The 17031-nt window shown below is 36.2% G+C and overlaps 1 protein-coding gene across 1 annotated transcript in view; it reads left to right on the plus strand.

Annotated features, from left to right (window-relative positions):
* The first annotated feature begins 3176 nt into the window (after positions 1 to 3176).
* LOC116857084 (40S ribosomal protein S6-like) overlaps positions 3177 to 17031 on the plus strand; it is a 78176-nt gene continuing 64321 nt past the window's right edge. The window contains 1 exon segment of the mRNA XM_032840917.1: positions 3177 to 3503. Coding sequence (XP_032696808.1) covers positions 3177 to 3503 — 327 coding nt within the window.

Here is a 17031-nt window from a genome sequence, read left to right on the forward strand (position 1 = left end):
TGATTAAAGGCACTTCATAAGTGATCCTTACGGAGGAAATGGAAACGTTGTCAGACCGAGTCATCTGTTTTCTGCACCTGGGATCAAGCCAAAGACAGTTGCTGCTAATAACCAAGAGGGGAATGCTGGGCTCTCAAAAGGCAAAGGAAGTTCTGCGGGAAGAGCCTTCCAATTTAAATGCAGCACCGCCACATCAGCTAGGTTGCTCCCTGGTTTATATACTCATGACAAAAACTCAATTCATTTTGGTAACATCCATGAGAATATAAATTTTCTGAAAAACAACATAAAACAAAGAAATATCAAAATAACAACCAAACACACACACATGCGTGCACAACACTTACTCAGCAGGAACTCACCCACTGGATCTACCTCCACTTTATTGACAAAGTAGCCATAGACACCTTTTTGAGGAGAATATTACATATGCTTATTGAACTTTGTTGATATGCTTATTGACAGTGGAAGATCAGAGGCCTAAATGATAATAGAATTTCTCTTTTTCACTTTTACCATTTTGTAGAATTGAGGCCTCGAGTTAACTGTCCATGATCACATACAATTTAATAAAGTTGATAGGGCATTTGGTGGTAAACTGATCACCTCACAAAACAAGAACTCAAAACACTTCGCTTTATGTGGACAAAATGAGAAAGGCAGTTCTCAGGAGATGTGTTTTCACATGGCTCAAGGAGACAGGTCCAAATCACATGTACTTTTAAAAAACTCACTTCTGTTCAGGTCTGATCTTCATACAATAGAATTCACCAATGGTAAATGCACAGTTCAGTGAGTTTTAACAAATACATATCACCACAAAGATGATGTAGAGAATTTTTGTAAGCCCCCAAACACTCCACTCCCATTTTCATGAATTTCCTCCTCCTTATACCCTGGCCTCTGAGGACCACTCATGTGTTTCTCTCCCTGCAGATATGCCTGTTCTAGAATCTCATACAAGTGGATTGACTTTGTGTCTGACTCTTTCCACTCAGCATAATGCTCTGATGACTCATGTCATGAATACGTTACAGCACGTATCAGGAGTTCTTAATATATTCCAAACAGCAATGTTCATTCTCCTCTACTTCATCAGTTTGTCAAGTATTGTAGACAATTGACAATGCCAAAGGGCTTACCGTGAAATCATGAAAAGTTTTGAGGGGGAAGTGGTAGTGCGCTGGGTGTGTTCTACACAGCATTTCATTAGATTCTTGTAATAATCCTTCAAGGTGGAGTTTTATTAAGGAAACAAAAACTGAAATGCTAAAAGACATCAAATGCTAAAAGACACGTTAAGGATCTCACAGATAATCAGAACACAGGAAGTGGAGGGAAAATTTTGCGCTTCGGTGTAAAACTATACAGTGTCTAGAGCATAATTTCTAGGTTATCTGGTTGTAGATAACAGATAACAATGCAAGTAATTCTTGTATATAGACATGCAAATTCTGTCCAGTGGAAATTCAATTTATTTCTCTCTTGTCTGTGAAAAATGCCAGGTTTGCTTTTCATTTGCACATTCATTTTAATATTCTTTATCTATAAACATATTTGTTCTTTGGGGTCTCCTTCGAATTGTCTTCATATCTTTCCAGTTTTCTCCCTAGTGAGTAAAATAGAATACTTAACACATGTTCATTCTTGTACCTGCTCAAGAATTGTGATTTTTATCTTTCTTTTTTGGGTGACAATTATCTTTTATAGAAAAGAAATAAACTCGGGTTTTTAAACCATAAATTCTATGCTTCTTTCCCCTGTACTGTGATCAGCTCACATATCTCTGTGATACTTTGCTTCTGATATCAATTCCCTTAACACATCAAAAAAAAAAAATGTTTACATTCTGAACTCTCTTTTGTCAGGATATAACAATCTCCCAGGATAGATTTATCTTCTCTACAACAGGTCAGTCTTATGAATGACATATGTGGGGTTAAAGAGAACTACGTAGCTTTGTTTCATGAAGATCAGGCTTCATCAGGTTGCAGCATTAGCAAGAAGCCTGTAACCTTGAAGATGAGGTCATGTCAGACTATCTCCCATAAGACATGAATCTGAGAACACTCTAAGCTCTGACTTTTCTAGCTGCCAAGATTTTAAGGAGCATAGTAGTGGTAATATTTGCTGTTGAAGGAATCCAGAGAAAAAAATGAACACATCATTTTTTCTGCTCTATTATCCATCTAAGTAAAATCTGCACTTTGTTCTCATAGGAAAACACCTGATTAGAATAGAGCAACTATCTTAAGTCTCAGAATTATAAATAAAATGCAAGTTTTATGAGGACCCTCAATTTTATCTGAACCAGTCTAAATCTGATGTTCCAATCCCATCTATAAAATATTTTTTTTCAGATGAATGTCTTGGCTATGTTTAAATACTGCCAATGAAAGAAGTTCTCTACTATCCAAGAAACACAGTCTATGCTTAGGATCTCTATCAGAAATTTCCCTTGGACTGAGGTGCAGATTTACCTATGAATTTATAATGTGTACATTTACTAAGGATTTATTTTGAGCTAGACACTGTGTTAGACATACAAATATCCTCTAACGCTTGCAACAACTCTAAGGTGGTGTTATACCATTTTTTGGAGAAGGAAATTCAGGCCTAGGAAATAAGTAACTTGCCCAAAGACCCAAAAATTTGCCTCTCTTAAATGTCAAAAGTGGAATTCAAATCCAGGGTTACATGACTCCAAGCTATTCTCGCCCTTTGTTTTTTAAATGCAGAGTTTTAAGTGCAGAGTTTGCAGTATTCAGTAAGGGGCTAGTATTCCTATCTCTGAGTTGTGACATTAGGATGCTGAATATTTTAGTCTTATAAAAGATAAAATGATTATTATTATGGAAGCCCTGGCTATGCCTTAGTTTTTGTAACAGGAATTGATCATGGGCCATTTAATAGTTCTCTTTTGGTACATCTGTTAGATATTGTAGTTATAAGACACAGAATCTCCTCTAACAAGTTTAAGTGGAAACAAAAACTTTACTAAGGGGGGGCTGCCTGGATGGCTCAGCTGGTTAAGTGGCTGCCTTGGTCTCAGGTCATGATCCCAAGGTCCTGGGATGGAGTCTCGAGTTAGGCCCCATGCTCAGTGGAGAGTCTATTTCCCCCTTTCCCTCGGCAGCTCCCCCTGCTAGCTCTCTCTCTGTGTCAAATAAATAAGCATGGTAACTCCCTTGGAAGGTGCTGGCACTTGCCCCGGAAGCTCTCCAATGTGGTCCCCCAAAACCATCCACCTTCATCCATCACCACTCCCATCAAAAGATGAGTCCCAGGTGATACGTACTTCTTCAAATTGCTTGCTTCAAATAAAATCTAACACGGGTGTCGATGAGAGCTGTAGCCTAATTTACGTGTCTCAGACCTATAGAAAAAGACTTTGGGGAAAGGAAAAGTGTGCCTTCTACTACTGGGAAACAGAAAGGACACATCACGCTATGGGAAATTTTCCAAACATGGGAAGAATGTTCCCAATTAAGAAGATGTATGATGTACGTCCAGTAGAGGAAGAATACATGTGGAGAAGCAGATTTTGTGACAATGAGAAAAAGAATTATTCACACATTTGCGTAGTCATCTGACATATTGGTGTTTCTTATTTGTATTCTGTAAATACACCGCAATCTCAAAGTTGTTTGTTTTTGCTCAGTGACTTAAGTTTCTTATCATTTGGAAATTTGCAGATGATGACTGGTTTTACCACAACTGGATAAACCCAATTTTTTTCTCTAGTTTTTCACATGAAGGGAGATGGTTTTACCATATTAAGTATAGGCCCTTTCAATTTTTCTGTGGACTATTTCCATGGTCATTTTTCTGTTTTTCTCTTTTTCCTATAAAATTCCATAGCTTGTATCATATTTTACACATAGTATATCCTCTGTGAAGATAATTTAAGTGCATGAAAGATTACTCACTGGACCTTAGTCTATGCTATTCAGTTTTTTTTTTTAAATTGAATTTGGGGTTAATTCAGGTCTTATGATGAAATATTTTCATCTTTATTTCTTGTGTGGGAGAGATCATTGCTTTCTTCTCATTTTGAACCTTGGACCATGGAAGACCAGGTTCAATTTCTACTTTTTCAGTGAATCATTTCTGACCGATTTATCTTGGAGTGACATCTCTCATTTCTCTGAATTTTTGAAGCCAGTGTTAGCTAAGCCAGTTATTTAGCCATTAGCAACATTTTCTTTTGTTATGTTAAAAAATAAAAAACCACAGTGAAGCATGTGGCTCTTGATCTCAAGATTGTGGGTTTAAGACCCATGTTGGGTGTAGACATGACTTAAAAATAAAATCTTAAAAGAAATGAAAAATAAAAAGCCTGTAAGTTGGTAGAAGGAACATGTGACCAAGGACAAAGAAATCTGTAAGAATATCAAGCTGTGACTATAAAATAAGTTTTTATATATAAAAGAATGCTAGTGTCCTATGGTTTGCATTGTTTAACATTTTCTGTGCTATTTTATCTATTTATATTTCTGCTTTAGTTCAGAGCTATTTTACCATGCTTCAGAGAAATGTCATTGTGATTGAAACTGGAATTATATCAAATAAGTCAATTATTGTGAGAAGACTTCATATCCTTTTTTGAGGGATAGTCTATATTTCTTCGTTTGCTCTTTTCTATCCTAACTGCCCATTTGTTCACATCATAAAATATCCATCTTTGAGTCCTACTTCATTACCTTCACATTCCAGCTTCTAACGGAAGTGCCTAACAGTGGTGAAAACATGTACAATGGACAGACCACACATTAATGGGAGGTTCAATCTGGGAGAGCAGAATGAGTCGAAGGCTTTCCTAAGGAAGCCTGAAGGCCAAGTTCACTAGCCATTACTTCTCTGCTGGACATGGAAAGGAACAACTGAGGAATTCCATCCCAACTACCAACTCTTACTCTCCAGGATGCTGCAACTTTTACCTCTTCCTGGTCCTGTAGCCTGAAGAAAAGACTGTTCCAGGCCTTGATCATCTAGAGGAACAATCTTGTGGTTATTCAGGGCCTTTGGGTTTGTCCCTTCAGTGGCTCCTGGAAATTACAGATACAACTTTACCCAGTGGCTCCAGTAGCTGCTTCTCTCAAGTCTCATCATCCTACTGTCACATTCCAATCTGCCCTGAATTTCTAATCACCCCTTTTCTGGTCCCAGTCCACCTCCAAATAAGCACATTGTTGCCTAGAAAGATTAGAGGGGAAAACACTCATTCACCTTACATTTTATGAAGGTCTTTACACCTGAAGTGACAAAAAATGAGCAGGATCTAAGTCTCTGAACAACTGTTTCCCTTCCGAAGGCTGAAAATTTTGGTTCCCAGAGAACCTGCATCCATGTCCTTATTCCCAGGTCAGAAACAGCCAAATGATGAGTTGCAGTGATTCATGACTACAATAAAATCAATGTGTGATATGTTAAGTAAATATTTTTAAAATATATAATTATTAATAATTTTACCAGCCTCTTCATTCTTAGGAGTATTCATGATAAGACAATAAATTGTATGGTCAAATCCTCACCCTTGTCACCATTTGAACCCATTACTTAGTTTCAGTGAAACCATTCTTGCTAAGGCTTCAGTGACCTCTGTGCTGATAAATCCCACAGGTACTTTCTTTTCCTTCTCTTCCTTGATCTTTCTGAAGCATTCAGTGCAGTCAGGAATCATATCATTTCTGACACACTCTTTGCTTTTGGCTTCCATTATATCATACTTCTTAGGCTTTATTTCTATCCCCTTTGGTGGCTTTCACAACATCCTATGCGTAACCATGCTATCTATAGGGTTTTTTTTTTTAATTGTGGTTAAGCAAAAAAACAACACAATATGAAGTTTGCCATCTTCACCATTTTTAAGTGACCAGTACCATAGTGTTAAGAACACTGCACACCATCAAACAACAGATATCTAGAACTTACTCATCTTAGCAAACTGAAACTCTGTATCTATCAAACAAACAACCACTGCCCTTTTCCTTTACTCCCAGCCCCTGACAGCTACTACTTTCTACTCTCTGTTTATAGGAGTTTGACTGCTTAGATAACTCATGTAGGTGAAGTCATACAGTATTTGTCTTTTCATGACTGGCTTATTTTAATGTCCTCAGAGTTCATCTATACTGTAGCATGTGACAGTATTTCCTTCTTTTTAAAGATAGAATAACAACATATTGCATATATGTAACACATTTTGTTTACCCATTCATCCATCAATGGATATATAAGATGTTTCTGTCTCTTGGGCTTTGTGAATAATGTTGCAGTTAACAAGAATATGCAAATATCTCTTTAGGATCCTGCTTCGGTTTTTTTAGATACATATACAGAAGTGGGATTGCTGGATCACATGGTAATTCTTTTTTTTTTTTTTAACTTTTTTTTTTTAATTTTATTTTTTATAAACATATAATATATTTTTTCCCCAGGGGTACAGGTCTGTGAATCGCCAGGTTTACACACTTCACAGAACTCACCATAGCACATACCCTCCCCAATGTCCATAACCCCACCCCCCCTCCCAACCCCCCTCCCCCCAGCAACACTCAGTTTGTTTTGTGAGATTAAGAGTCACTTATGGTTTATCTTCCTCCCAATCCCATCTTGCTTCATTTACTCTTCTCCTACCCCCTTAGCCCCCCATGTTGCATCTCCTCTCCCTCATATCAGGGAGATCATATGATAGTTGTCTTTCTCCGATTGACTTATTTCGCTAAGCATGATACCCTCTAGTTCTATCCACGTCGTCGCAAATGGCAAGATTTCATTTCTTTTGATGGCTGCATAGTATTCCATTGTGTATATATACCACATCTTCTTGATCCATTCATCTGTTGATGGACATCTAGGTTCTTTCCATAGTTTGGCTATTGTAGACATTGCTGCTATAAACATTCGGGTGCACGTGCCCCTTCGGATCACTACGTTTGTATCTTTAGGGTAAATACCCAGCAGTGCAATTGCTGGGTCATAGGGTAGCTCTATTTTGAGGAACCTCCATGCTGTTTTGCAGAGTGGTTGCACCAGCTTGCATTCCCACCAACAGTGTAGGAGGGTTCCCCTTTCTCCGCATCCTCGTCAGCATCTGTCATTTCCTGACTCGACGTCAGGGAAATACAAATCAAAACCACAATGAGATACCACTTCACACCAGTCAGAATGGCTAAAATTAACAAGTCATATGGTAAGTCTATTTTTAATTCTTTTGAAGGAACTCCATATTATTTTCTCAATGGTTACACCATTTTACAGTATTTCCAACAGTGCATAAAGATTGTACTTTCTTCTCATTCCTTGCCAATATTTGGTATTTTCTTTTTTCTTTCTCTTTTTTAATAATTGGTATTTTCTATTTTTCTGGTAGTGGCCATCCTAAAGAATGTGAGGTGCTATCTCATTGTGGTTTTGATTTGCATTTCCCTGATAATCAGTGACCCTGAAAATCTTTTCATATATTTGTTGGACATTTGTATATTTTCTTTGGGAAAATAGGGTTTGCAAATATTATCTCCCATTCTGGATGTTGCCTTTTCACTCTGCTAGTTAGGTTTTTAAGAGTGATATAGTGCTATTCATGTTTTTTGCTATTATTGCCTCTGCTCCTGGTGTCATAGCCAAGAAATCATCGTTCAGTCCAATGTTATGAAGCTTCTCCCTATTTCCTTCTAGGAGTTTCATAGTTTCAAGTCTCACCTTTAGGTCTTTAACCTCTTTTGAGTTAATTTTCTTATACGATTTAGGGTAAGCATCCAACTTCATTCTTTTGAATGTGACTATCTACTTTTCCCAACACCATTTGTTGAAGACACTATCCTATCCCCATTGTGTATTCTTGGCACCCATGTCAAAGATCTTTTTGTTATAAACAAAATGGTTGATTTAAGAGCTTTCTATTCTGTTCCATTGGTCAATATGTCTGTCTTCATGCCATTACCATACTATTTTGATTACTCTATCTTTGTAGGAAATTTTGAAATCAGAAAGATGAAACCCCATGCCCAGCTTTCCTTTCCCTTTTTTTTTTCTAAGATCTTTCTTGACTGTTTAGAGTCCTTTGAGATTCTATGTAAAACTTAGCACTTTCTTTTAAAGATTTTATTTATTCGACAGAAAGAGACACAGTGAGAGAGGGGAAGACAAGCAGGGGAAGTGAGAGAGGGAGAAGCAAACTTCCTGCTGAGCAGGGAGCCCGATGCAGGGCTCAATCCCAGGATGCTGAGATCATGACCTGAGTCAAAGGCAGACTCTTAATGACTGAGCCACCCAGGTGCCCCAGGATTTTTTTTTTATGCCATTATGATTTTGATAGGGATTGCTTTGAATGTATACCACTTTGGGTAGTATGAGCATTTCCACAATATTAAGTTTTCTAATCCATGAACTCGACATCATTCCACTTATTTGTTTGAGCAATATTTTGTAATATCCAGAGTATGAATCTTTGACCAACTTGGTTTAATCCTGAATATTTTATTCTTTCTCATGGTATTGTATGTGGAATTGTTTTTTTAGTTTTCTTTTTGGAATTTTCATCATTAAATCAGTTGTATTTCTATACAGTAACCACAAAATAGATGCATGGAAATAGCACTGAGTTTTGCATGTTGATTTGATATCATACAACTTTACTGAACTTGTTTATTAGTTCTAGCAGTTTTATTGTGGAACCTTTAGGGTTTTCTACACATGAAGTCATGTTATCTACAGAGATAATTTTCCTTCTTCCTTTCCTATTTTGATACCCTTTATTTCTTTTTCCTATCTAATTCTGTGGTTAATATTTTATGTTGAGGAATTTTCCTTATATTACTACTTTGCTGAATGTTTTTATCATGAAATTGTGTTGAATTATGTCAAATGCTTCTTTTGAGTCAAGACAATCATATAGTTTTTCTCCTTCATCTGGTTAGTGTGATACATTACATTAATTTTTTTGTATGTTGAACCATCCTTGCATTCCAGAAATAAATCTCACTTGATTGTAGTGTGCCTTTAAATTCGGTTTGCTAGTATTTTGTTGAGGATTTTTGCAACAATATTCATCAGTAATATAGGTTTGTAGTTTTTCATGTTTTATTTATTTGTTTATTTATTTATTATTTATTTTAATAGCTTTCTGGTTTTGGAATCAAGACTATACTAGCTTCATTAAATGACTTCTCAAGTGTTCTGTCCTCTTCAATTTGGACATATTTGAGAAGGATTAATTCTTGTTCAATGTGTGATAGAAGTCATCAGTGATATCAAAAGGTCCTGGAATTTTCTTTGTTTAGAACTGTTTGATTAGTGATTCAATCTCATTACTAGTTTTAGGCCTATTCAGATTTTTAATTTTTTCATGAATCAGTGTTGGTAAATTGTAGGAATTTGTCCAATTCTTCTAGATTATCCATTTGTTAGCATATATTTGTTCATGGATTTCACCTCTTTCATTTATGATTATTTGAGTCTTTTTGCCGTTTTTTGTCTAGCTAAGAATAGATTTATTTTATTGATCTTTAAAAAGAAATCCTATTTCTTACATTTTGTATTCTCTATTTCTTTCTGCTCTAATAATCATTATTTCCTTCCATCTGCTAACATGTCTGTTAATGATTGTATTTATTTATGTGAGAGAGAGAAAGAATGAATGGTGGGGGGGTGAGGGAGAGGGAGAAGCAGACTCCACACCACACAGGGAGCCCAATGCAGGGCTTGATCCCAAGACCTTGGGATCATGAACTGAACTGAAATCAAGAGTCAGATGATTAACCAACTGAGCCATCCAGGTACCCCTCCATCTGCTAACTTTGTTTAGTCTGTTCTTTTAGCTACTTGATGTTTAACATTAAGTTGTTGATTTGAGACTTTTTTTTTTTTTTTAATGTAGGCATTTACCATTACATACTTCCCTCTTGGTACAACTACACTCCGTATGTTTTGGTGTGTTATGTTTTGCTGTGTTTTAATTTTCATTTTCATTTGTCTCAGGGTACTTTTTAATTTCTTTTCTTTTTTTTTTTTTTTCTTAACATTTGTTTTTTTCTCATCTAAGTAAGTATGGCCATTATTGCTCTCTTTTGGTTACTATTTGCATGGATTATTTTTTTATACTTTCACTTTCAGCCTATGTGTGTCCTTACACCTAAATTGTATCTCTTGGGGCACCTGGGTGGCTCAGTGGGTTAAAGCCTCTTCCTTCAGCTCAGGTCATGATCTCAGGGTCCTGGGATTGAGCCCCGCATCAAGCTTTCTGCTTAGCAGGGAGCCTGCTTCCTCTCTCTCTCTCTGCCTACTTCTCTGCCTGCTTGTGATCTCTGTCTGTCAAATAAATGAATAAAATCTTAAACAAAATAAATTGTATCTCTTATAGTCAGTGTATTATTGATCCTGTCTTTGTTTTTGTTTTTTAAATTTATTCAGCCATTCTGTGTCTTCAGATTGGAGGCTTTAGTCCATTTACATTTAAAGTAATTACTATTAATGAAGGAATTAATATTGCATTTTGTTCATTGCTTTCTGTATGTGGGTTTGTTTGTTTCCCTTTTTTCCTCTTGTAGCTTTCCTTTGATTTTATTGTGGTGACAGGTTTTGTTTCCTTTCTCATTTTCTTTTATATTTTTTCAGTAGGTATTTTTCTTTATGGTTACAACAAAGATTCATTTAGCATCTTGTAGTTTTAACAATCTATTTTATATTGATGACAATTAACTTTAATGGCATATAAAAACTACTCCTTTGTATCTGCCTCCTCTGTTTTATCTTATAATTGTAACAAATTATACTTTTTATATGTTGTATCCATTAACATTGTTTTATACTTACAATGATTTTAATGTTTTTATCTTTTAAATTCTAAACCAGGGCCAAAAAGTGATTTATACACCACCATTACAGTAGTATAGACTTTACTATTTGTTCATATATTTACCTTTACAAGAAAGCTTTATATTTTTATATGCTTTTGTGTTGCTGTCTAGTGTCCTTTCGATTCAACTTGAAAGACTCCTGGTAGCATCTCTCTCTCTCTCTCTCTCATTAAGGATTTTATTTATTTATTTTGGAGGTGAGAAAAGGACAAACAGACTCCCCACTAAGCACAGAGCCCAATGTGGGGCTCAATCCCATGACCCTGAGATCATGACCTGAACTGAAATCAAGAGTCAGAGGCTTAACCAACTGAGCCACCCATGTGCCCTTCCTTGTAGCATTTTTTATAGAACAGAATTAGTCATTGTGAATTCCTCTGCTTTTGTTTATCTATTATCTTTATTCCTTATTCCTTTTGGAAAGAGATTCTTGCTACAATTGTATTCTTGATTGGCAGGTATTCTTTTCAGCTTTTGGGATACGTCATCCTATTCCTCCTGTAGTCTATGACATTTCTGGTGGTAAATCCACTAATAATCTATGGATGTTCCCTTGTGCAGGACAAATTGTTTTATTCTTGCAACTTTCCAGGTTCTCTATCTTTGGCATTCATCAGCAGATTACAATGTGTCTTCGTGTAGGCTTCTTTGAGACCATACTAGTTAGAATTTTGTTTCCTGCAGTTGGATTTCCATTTTCCTCATATTTTGAAAGTTCTGGGCCATTACTTCTTCAAATAAACTCCTCACTCTTCCATTTTCTCTTTTCTCCTTCTGGGACTCACACAATATAGATTTTGGTCCCTTGATGGTATCCTATGAGTCTCTTACACTTTCTTCCCTTTTCTTTATTGCTCTTTTGTTTTCTCTTTTGCTCCTCCAACTCTATAGTTTAAAATAAGATTTTTGTTCACTGATTCTGTCTTCTGCTTGATAAAGTCTGTTATTGGACCCCTCTAGTGAGTTTTTAATTCATTTGTAGTCTTCAGCTCCACACTGTCAAGAGCTTAAAGTGCTATGTCGTACCAGAATGCTGAGAGTGGACACCCTTCTTTTAGGATTTTTTTTTAGACAGGATCAAGGAATCGAATCTTAATTATGAGAATTAATGCTTTATTCAAAACTGCTTGAATAACTATTATGTTTAATGGACTGACTATAAGTCTAGACAATGTTTTTCAGGGACATTTACCCAAGTCAGCTACCTGGTCTTGTCAGATGTACAATGTTTGTTGCTTACTTGCAAGAGTTTCTTGGGCTTACACTAGACTTATACTGGTCATTGCCACTCCTTATGCTCATTCTTGTGATAAAGCTATATAATAGAGAAGCTTCTGAAAAATCAAGGTTTATAAAGCATTCTCCTGTAAAAAATACCCAGGGAAGTTGTCTTGAAGGAAAGAATACATAGAAAGTGCTTTCTGGGGTGCCTGGGTGGCTCAGTCTTTAAACATCTGCCTTTGTCTCAGGTCATGATCACAGGCTCCCTACTTGATCGGAAACCCTGCTTCTCCCTCTCCCACTTCCCCTGCTTGTATTCTCTCTCTTGCTATCTCTGTCTCTGTCAAATAAATAAATACAATCTTATAAATATATATTATATGTATTTATAAAATAAATACAATAAATAAATACAAATAAATAAATACAAAAAAACAAAAACAAAATAAAAAAAAACCCAAAAGTGCTTTCTACCTCTGATATATTTGATTGAAGAATTTATTTATTCATTTTTAAAGATTTTTTTTTTTATTTATTTGAGAGAGAGAGGGAGAGCACTAAAGGAACACGGAACAAACCCAGGAGTGGACAGAGAGAGTAGGAGAAGCAGGCTCCATGGGGCTTGATCCCAGGGCCCTGGGATCATGACCTGACCTGAAGGCAGATGCTTAACTGACTGAGCTATCCAGGTGGCCCTGATTGAATAATTTAAAACAACAACTCACTTCATCAACATCCTTTACTCCCGGTATCTATGATCTCCGAGAAGCCAAATATATTGTTTATCATTGTGTCAGTACCATGAGCATGGTTCCTCTCATCATTGCTACCAACCCCCTGGATTATACTATTCCCCATCACTATTAACATTATGATCACCATTGTCATTCTCTTTACCAATTATCATTAGCAAGTTCTGGATATTCTTGAATTCTACACATTATATTGGGAGCATCACACACATTCACCAAATCCTCACACCAAATTATGACTATGTGTGATAACCATTATCTATATTTTATAGAAAAGGCAATTCATTTGGGAGATGATAAGTAATTTGATTATGGACAAATAGATAATAAATTGAAAACCAACTTGGGAAAGAGAAGAAATTACTCCTGTAATATATTCTGTTTTATCAAGTGAGATACAGCATTACCCTTTCCTTTCTTGGGGCACATCTGGTTTCTTTAATGAACTAGCATCAGAGCACTCCACTTCACAGCTACTGATTATACAGAGAGGTGCCTCTTCAAGGAGCGCATCTAGAAACATCAAAGGTGCTTACCTTCCTAGGCAGTACCAAAAGCTTTTAAACTCCTTCCCCAAAAGAGAACCCCTTGAGATTGTTTTTGGAGACTCTTTGGTTGCCCTCAGGATTTCCCTTTCTCACTCTTCAATTTTATTGTCAGGCAATTTGATTCTTTTGGACCTGATCAAGTTTTATCCTCATAAGTACATTTTATCTATTCAGATAGGTCATCTTTCAAATATTTTAGGTTGCAAGTTGTTTATACCTTCAGGTTATATATTGAGGGGAGAAATAAATGTCCCTCCAAGCTCCTGTGCTCCCTATTCCCATTCAGTGTATTTGTATTTCAATATTCAGTAAGTAGACAAATTTTTGTTACTGTGGTTGTGATCACTGAGAGTTTATTTTACATTTTTCCTCTCAAGAATTAATTGGTGCAGTGACAAGGGCTTAGCATTAGATGGATTTATAGTAAATCTAGACTGCCACTCAGTGACTTTGAAACACGGGTTTCTTTTCCCTACTTAAGACTGTTTCTTCACCTGTAAAATGGGAATAATAAAATGTACATTTATCTTACCAGAATGAAATGAGAAATGGGAAGAGCTAGATTTACTACAAGAAATAACTCAAGCTTCTTTTTAAAAAGATTTATTTATTTATTTGATAACGAGAGAGAGAGGGGTGGGAGAGGGGCAGAGAGAGAGAATCTTCAAGTAGACTCCATGCTCAGCACAGAGATCAATGTGGTACTCATCCCACCACCGTGAGATCATGACCTGACCTGAAACCAAGAGTTGGATGCTTAACCCACTGAGCCACCCAGGCACCCCCACATACCAACTTCTTGAAGCTACATAATTCTTTACAGTGGAATACCCATAGGAAAAGCAGTTTCAACCTTGAATGTATTGAACACATTTTATGGAAAAACTTTGATACATTAGTTTGCTACAAAGAAAACAAACAAAATCTAATATCCAACAGCTCAGTTAAGATGAGAATGGGGTGAAGCATCAGTGGTGAAGTTGCAGAGTACCATTATGCCACATGAACATAGTGCCTCATAGGATGCTTGCTTAGAACAAGTTGGGCATGTGCAATTATTAGGGCCTTCTGAACACCGACCTTGAAATCACTTCTCAGAAAAAATGGTTGTCTGGCCAAGATCAGAATGAGTAAAAAAACACTGTAAACACACACAAACAGACACACCATTCAACAGGTGACCTTAAAATACAAAACAAAACCACACCTATATGAGAATCATACCAATATAGGTAAATGAAATGAGAACCAAGAAGCACGTCCTCTTTCGGCAAGGACTTCATAAATAAAAGGATATTTTATCACTTGTGGAAAATTACTACATACCAAGATGAAGATGAACTTCATGCCTTGTGTAGATTTGCTTTTCAGGCTACTTGAATAGGTCTGCAAAGGGACAACAGGTGTGAGAGACTGGGATTTCTCAGCAGCAAGGTGATTGCATCGGGACATAATCTTGGCTACTGAGGAAATCTGGAAGCTGTTGCTATAGTCAAATATTGTTTTTGCTTAAGTATTTTGGTTAAGTATTATTGTTTTCATGACCTGAATTTCTAAGTAGAAATATTTTGAAAACATTACATATTTTGTGTACCACCAGATGCCTTTCAATCCCAATTGCATCATTATTAGTATAATTTTTTAATTCTCCAGTGATTCCAACTGCTCAAATCTTAACACTTAAGGCTCAATTCTGAATTTCTGATACACATAGTATAATTTGTTTCCTGTGATACTAGAGGCACTTTCTTTCTACGTTCTCAGTTTTTTACTCCCAAGTGTTGATTTCTTTTCACATTTGAAAGAAACCAAAAATAAATTTCAGCTTTCTTAATGTGGGTAGGTTGGTAAAAGGGCTCAAAAACTTCATACCCATCCAAGAGTAGGAGTTTCAGTATTGAGACACAGCTGGTAATGGAAATCTGGTGGGTCCCCAGAGAAGAATCCTGCATCGGCTAAGATCCCAGAAGTTCTGAGTATTTGAAATGTACTTAACATGCTCTGCTGAGGTGTGGAACAGATGCTGGAAGCCCACAGAATCTGTGAGGATTATTTAATGGAATTGTGGTATCTACCCTTATTTAGGGGCTCAAAATACTTAATCCTGCTTGAGCCCTGATTTTGCTTATGAAAAATAGACACTGGGTGTTCAAACCTACCCAAATAATAGTGATGATATATTTAACTGATGTGTGTATGGGCTGACTTTATAATTTGTAAAAGTAACATCTAAATGGAAACCCCATGAATGCTTAATTTTACCATATAAAATTCACTTTAAATATATTGTCTTTGTTACCACAATGACTAATTGTAAAACTTCGTCTCTCTTTCTAGAGATTTCTTTTCACTCACTTAAAGGGCTAATTCCTCTGATCTGCCATCAGACTGCTGCCATCAGATGTATATCATTCCATATTGCAGTACGTTACAGATATTTCAGTGATTTTCCTTTATTCACAAGAGACTTCAGAATCTTACTCTATTTTTTTTTTCACTCTCTTACTTGTCACTAACCTCAACATCTTTTTTTTTTTTCTTTTTCTTTTTGCTTTTGCTTTTTCTTTTTTAATGACTATGACATCCATGACGTCCCATCCGGTACTCTTATTTCTCTGGTCCACTTTACCACCTCCGAAACTCATTTCCATTATCTTCCATTGTGAATATCACACTCTATATTTAAATCTCAATTATTATTTTATCTCATCTCCAACAAATATTCAGCCACACTGCAACATCCTCTGTATGAACCAACTGGTTTTTCACTGCTGTCATCACTTTGTGTTATCATTGCCTTGCTATCTCAATTTAGATTTAGTAGTCTGACATGGAAATTATTTATTTTTTTTACAGATTCTCAACTTCCTTGAATTTTCCCCATTTGTCACAAATCCCTGACCAATATCAAGCCCGTTAAAAGCAACACATTTACTAATCCACATTTACACAAATTTAGCTGGATGATTGAATAGGGTTTTACATATATATGTAATACACTCTATATATGTACATACATACACACACTATATTTTATACAAATACATTTTTTGGGAGGAGTACCTGTGTGGCTCAGTTGGTTTTGAGTCTGTTTTTAGCTGAGGTCATGATCCCATCATGCTTCCTGCTCAGTGGGGAGTCTGCTTTTCTCTCTGCCTCTCTCGCTGGCTTGTGCTTTCTCTCTCTGGCTCTCTCTCTCTCAAATAAATAAATAAAACTGTAAAAAATATATATATATATATATATTTTTTTGGTATACAATTGTATACGTAGTAAATTATAAAAATGTATAACACAGTTATGTTTTAGAGAGAGAGAATGAGCAGAAGGGGAAAGGGAAGAATCTTCATCAGACTTTGTGCTGAGCGTGGAGCCCAACACCCGGCTTGATCTCACAACCCTGAGATCACAACCCCAAAAGCAAGAGTCCAACTCTCAACCAACTGAGCCATCCAGGCACCCCTGTATCATTATATTTTATATCTATTATAATAAGAAATTTCAAGTATGCCTTCAACACTGCCCGGTGAGGTCTCAATATTTTTTCTATTTTTTTCCATTTGTAATAACCTAAAACGACTATTTTACACACTTCTGTTTCATCTCTGAAATTAAATACATCTTCTGCCTTGCAAGTCTCACTGATGCCTT

Source organism: Lontra canadensis, unplaced genomic scaffold, assembly GCF_010015895.1.
Source record: "Lontra canadensis isolate GAN:19392208 unplaced genomic scaffold, GSC_riverotter_1.0 scaffold117, whole genome shotgun sequence".
In the NCBI taxonomy this organism is placed as follows: domain Eukaryota; kingdom Metazoa; phylum Chordata; class Mammalia; order Carnivora; family Mustelidae; genus Lontra; species Lontra canadensis.